The 5,816-nt window shown below is 44.6% G+C and overlaps 1 protein-coding gene across 1 annotated transcript in view; it reads left to right on the forward strand.

Annotated features, from left to right (window-relative positions):
- The window catches only part of LOC118413006 (hepatocyte growth factor-like), a 28,235-nt gene extending 23,952 nt beyond the window's left edge, over positions 1–4,283 (forward strand). The window contains exons 5-8 of the mRNA XM_035816119.1: positions 1,047–1,261; positions 1,861–2,041; positions 2,581–2,616; positions 3,192–4,283. Coding sequence (XP_035672012.1) covers positions 1,047–1,261; positions 1,861–2,041; positions 2,581–2,616; positions 3,192–3,727 — 968 coding nt within the window. The 3' untranslated portion in view covers positions 3,728–4,283. The remainder of the gene's footprint in view (positions 1–1,046; positions 1,262–1,860; positions 2,042–2,580; positions 2,617–3,191) is intronic.
- The last annotated feature ends 1,533 nt before the right edge of the window (positions 4,284–5,816 follow it).

Here is a 5,816-nt window from a genome sequence, read left to right on the forward strand (position 1 = left end):
CCGTAAAACTGTATATACGATCTGTCTTCTATGTCCCGACCAGCGGAAGAATGACAGCTAAACTGGATAATCAATTATTTACTGTAGTACGTCCAGATGTGATCTGGTGTCTTCTACGATTCTGTGATTCTGAAGGTGTGATGTTCCATGTAGGGGACTCAATGGGAGATGTGATTCCGATGTTGTGATGTTCCATGTAGGGGACTCAATGGGAGACGTGATTCCGAAGTTGTGATGTTTCATGTAGGGGACTCAATGGGAGATGTGATTCCGATGTTGTAATGTTTCATGTAGTGGACTCAATGGGAGACGTGATTCCGATGTTGTGATGTTTCATGTAGGGGACTCAATGGGAGATGTGATTCCGAAGTTGTGATGTTCCATGTAGGGGACTCAATGGGAGATGTGATTCCAAAGTTGTGATGTTTCATGTCGGGGACTCAATGGGAGATGTGATTCCGATGTTGTAATGTTTCATGTAGTGGACTCAATGGGAGATCTGATTCCGATGTTGTAATGTTTCATGTAGTGGACTCAATGGGAGATCTGATTCCGATGTTGTAATGTTTCATGTAGTGGACTCAATGGGAGACGTGATTCCGATGTTGTGATGTTTCATGTAGGGGACTCAATGGGAGATCTGATTCCGATGTTGTAATGTTTCATGTAGTGGACTCAATGGGAGACGTGATTCCGATGTTGTGATGTTTCATGTAGTGGACTCAATGGGAGATCTGATTCCGATGTTGTAATGTTTCATGTAGTGGACTCAATGGGAGACGTGATTCCGATGTTGTGATGTTTCATGTAGGGGACTCAATGGGAGATGTGATTCCGATGTTGTGATGTTCCATGTAGGGGACTCAATGGGAGATGTGATTCCAAAGTTGTGATGTTTCATGTCGGGGACTCAATGGGAGATGTGATTCCGATGTTGTAATGTTTCATGTAGTGGACTCAATGGGAGATGTGATTCCGATGTTGTAATGTTTCATGTAGTGGACTCAATGGGAGATGTGATTCCGATGTTGTGATGTTCCATGTAGGGGACTCAATGGGAGACAAGCTGGAAGCATCGACACACTTCAAAGTAGTGAACATCAGGAAGACGGTAGCCGACGCGAAGGCCTACTGCCAGGCTGAGGAGAACGGACATCTGGCGGACGTCAGCAGTCTGATGGTCCACAACTTCCTGATGAAAACTATCCAGGAGCACGGCAATACGAACCAGGACTACTGGGTCGGCCTACATGATACGACGGTATGTACGACTAGTATTTACCAGTGGTGTGCAATGCTGGGGCAAGATACAGGCATAGTGGCGTACAATGCTACGGTAGGATACAAGCCCAGTAGGCTAGTGGCGTACAATGCTACGGTAGGATACAAGCCCAGTAGGCTAGTGGCGTACAATGAAGGAGTATGATAGAAGCTTCAAACGGCACTCTTCAGTACACTTGTGGTCAATACCATAAGTTTAGCACATTCTGATATTTTATCATGTTGTTTCCACGGACAAAACAGCGTAGATAATAATCATTCAAGGTAAAATTGTTCAGTAAACTGACATTCATATCCGCATCGTTGAGCAGTAAAGCTTCACAATACCCCCCTAATACCCTAACAAAAGAAAACAGGGAAATAAATAAAAAAGGAAGAATTTTGGGATGGTCTGTCTGTCTCTATCTGTCTGTATGTGTAAGCGTTGTCTTGATGGATCGCAATGATATTTTGTATGTGGGTAGTTGGACCTGATGGTCAAGGTCTACTCTTTGCCATCTGGTGGGTGTCCATGGTACTGCAGCTAAACTTCTGTTTTGTATATTTCGTTCTTGACATGCTATGCGTTCTTTGCTGCAGGGAAGCGGTGGCTGGACGTGGGCGGACGGATCTCCCCTGTCCACCTGCAGCTACAAGAACTGGGCCCCCGGAGAGCCGGGCAACATCGGCGGGCAGCAGTGCGTCATGCTGAAGGCAGCAGAGAGCTTCAAGTGGGACAACGCCGGGTGCAGCGAGATGAAGTACTTCATCTGCCAAACAGGTAAAGACATCCGTCACCGCGAGACGGCGATCTTCTAATTAGATTTGTGTCGCCCTTGACTCCATAATTTGGATATCATGCAGTATGTATAGGAAAGCGTCAAATCGCAAGAAAACTTACAAGGCGTAAAATGTTTCTTTATGAATTTCTTCAATGCTCTGTCAAAACCTCTGTCAAAGCGAGGTAACCACCCCAGTGGAATGTTGTTTCATCTTCGTGGGATACAGAGCTTGGGTAGATATTGGAAATACATTTCATGTGGCAAAATAGCACATCTTAAGGAATTGTCCGAATGACGAGAACATTCATCAAATGTAATTCATCGTGGCAATGCAAGCTAATGTATTCTAAAAAAACCTCAGACAATCCTGAGATAATTTAGAATTCTGACGAAAATTTAGAAGACAAAACAATGGAAAACATTTAGGAAAATAATACAGCAGTGATTTCAGAGGATTGAAGCTACTAGCATCAAGATTTTTTACATTGTTGCCCCAATGACTGCATGTGCTAACCGAAACGTACGATTCCTTTTCCAGGGCCGGGAGACACTGACGCTTGTGGGGGCATGTCAGGTGAGTTGGGAGTTTATAGTCTGGTTAGTATCCTCAGAAGTACCGCAGGCCCAGTCTTTTCGTTTACCAGCGAAAAGCCAGCGGTTACCACGGGAAATGGTGCCTAGGCCTGGGAGCTCGATCTGTATCGTTTCTTTGGTCATTTTAGTAATTCATCCGAATTTTATCAGTGCCTGAGCTTACTTCGATCTAGCAGCCGGACCAGGTCCGATGTCATACACAAATTAACTTCTGTCTGATGTTTTTATTCTTGTTTTATATTCCTTCACTCCGCCGGACGGCGATCGAGCTGCGACATTCTTGCGTTCCAAAATGGATCTGTTTAATCCTTGATTTCATAATTGGAACATCATACAAAATGTAAAAGCATAGCCGGAAAGACACAAACACAAAGAGTGAAAATATTCCTTATTTATCAACGAAATTCGTTGAGCGATCTGTCAGTTCGCTCTATCGCAGCGACGTCGCCGCCCGAGTGAAATGGGGGCGTTGTTGTTGACAATATAATAAAACGCCTCAGTAGAACACTAATTCAACGGCTGTGTGTCATACTGACTACTTACTTTTCCCTCCAGCGCGAGAAGTCGAAGCGGATGCCGACCCGGAAAACGCCTTCGAAGCGATGCGGTCATCCCTCCTGCAGGAGGAAGAGGCCCTGTCCGACCGCGAGGCCGACAAGCTCCGCCGGTCCGAGTCCGAGGCCGACTTCCACCACATGGTCCGCCTGACCGAGCTGAAGACCGCGCTGGAGTCGGAGACCGAGGACGGACCGGAGGCCATGGAGAGGCTGAACCAGATCTCGCGAGAGCTCGGGGAGGTTTGGCAGGCGGATGAGGACCCGGATGTGGATGAGGACCAGGCTGATGAAATCCCGCGAGAGTTTAGCGTGGTTTGGCAGCCGGAGGAGGACCCGGATGTGGATGACGACCTAGCTGATGAGATCCCGCGAGAGATGGGCGAGACTTGGGAGGAGCAGGAGGCTGATGACGTCAGCGAGGATGAGGCGGAGGGAGACGCCATCTTGGAAGAGCTCGATGGGCTCGTGGAGGAGCTGAGGGAGATTGTTGAGGAGAAACAGATGGAGATGGAGGAATGGGTTGATGACAAGTAGTAGGGAGTTATCGATGAAATCTACAAAAAGAGAAAGTTATCGGTGAAAACTAACAAAAGTGAAAGTAAAAACTAACAAAATTACGTTTTTCTCTTTATTTTCTATTTTACTGCAGTGACAGAACATGCGTTGTTCTTTTCGAGTGGTTTGATAATTGTTCAGATTACTGCATTATTCCTGGTGAAACTAACCAAAGTTACTGTTGTTTTTTTATGGTCTAACTGAAATGAAGAAACGAGAGGGATGGAGAAAACTTGTAGTTGGGAGAAATAGAGAGATAGATGAACAAAAAGAGAGGGTGAGAAAGACAGGTAGTTAGAGATAAAGAGAGGGGGAGAGAGATAGAGAAACCGAGGAAGAGTGCGAAAGAGATTGAAGGAGAGCGATGAAGAAAAGTCTGGTTGTAATGTCAGGACACGTTAGTTTAAGTTACGGTTAACACTCGGTTGTAAACAAAGTCAGGATAGTCGAACAAAGTCTTCGTTGTTTCACAACCTTCTATTTATTCCTGTAAACGTTTCGGTGACTGTCTGTCACCTTCATCAGTACAAAATGAGAAGGTTGTGAAACGACGAAGACTTTGTTCGATTGATCTACCAACCTGATGAAACTATTTACGGAAGAAAGTCAGGATAGTTTTGTGCGCAACTGATATATCAGAACATGTGTTGTTCTTTAGAAGTATGTTTTATCATAGTTAAGGTAATGGCAGTATTCTTGGTGAGACTAAAAAACGGTAGAATAGCTTTATTACTTCCCAACTGAAATGACGGAACATGCGTTGTTCTTTTTATTAAGTATTTTGACCTTAGCAAAGATGCAAGATGTAAGTTTTTTCGAGGTGATTAAAATGGTTTGAAATTAAAACATTTTTGGGTTTTGCTATTTAATTCATTAATGTATTTGCATCAGGCCCATAAAAACATTTTAGTACAATTAAGGATTATCTTCATTGGAAGCTGCTAGAGAACTCACATCGCTTTTTCCCGACCAAGCGAACTATCTATCGATCTCCATAACCTGTGTAGAACACGAGGTATTCAGGCCGAGATTCATCTGCAGTACCACATACAGAAGTACATTAACCTCATCATTTCTTCCCTTTAGTTTACCAAACCCACCCCCATCGACAGACCAAATTAAGGTTCGTCCACAACGTCTCAGATTATGATGTCCACAAACAAATAAAGGGACACAGCCCCCCAAAACATAACCTCATTGGTGAAGATGCAATAAAGATTAGTTAAACACTTTATTCATCGATTGAGAAACTGAAGAATGAAAAATTCTATTGCGGTTTCCTAACCCGAGGAACTGGCACTATGTGTAAACAGCAAGAAGAACACACAATATTGAACTCTACTGCAAATATGTCATAGCCCACTTGATAATATATGCCCAACGAGCAATGAGCTCATAAAGCAAACATGACGACGAAAGGTCCGTGGTGTAGCGAACAAGTAGATATTAAAAAGACACGTGCTAACTAAATATGCATACCTGGTTACCATGGTCATGGAGAAACCGAGGAGCGATGGTTCATATCGCGCGACGTGAACAACAGGGGCTTGTACTATCTGACATAAACCATACGTTATCTTAAACCTGTTTAGACCGGCCTTTTTTGGTCAAACTGGCCGGGAAGGGGGAGGGCGGTTCTGGCCGATATTTGGCATTTCAAGCTAATGGGAGGGATAGATTGTCTTCAACGTGTCCCTTATGTGTCATAAAGAGAAAACGCGCTTATTCTGTAAAATTTGATCCATGCAAGTCCCCCGCGTGGTTCCTTCGCTGCCGAGGATGACGGTTTCTGTAATTGGGGAGGGGTAAGAAGGGGTGGATTGTGTGTGTTGGGAGGGGGTGGGGGGCAATATGGCCCGAGCTCTGAAGACCAAACTCTGAGGCACACAGACGAACGCATATTATACATCGGTGGTTCCCGCACCCATCACAAGTTACTATCATTACAGTTTGGGACATTAGCTTTGTGAAAAACACTTGATCGTTCAAAGCCGCACAAGAGTTAACATGCAAAACCGTGAGAGCACCTGGCTTGTCGAGTGTGAGTGAGTGAGTGAGTGTGAGTGAG

This window comes from Branchiostoma floridae, chromosome 4, assembly GCF_000003815.2.
Source record: "Branchiostoma floridae strain S238N-H82 chromosome 4, Bfl_VNyyK, whole genome shotgun sequence".
NCBI classification, from domain to species: domain Eukaryota; kingdom Metazoa; phylum Chordata; class Leptocardii; order Amphioxiformes; family Branchiostomatidae; genus Branchiostoma; species Branchiostoma floridae.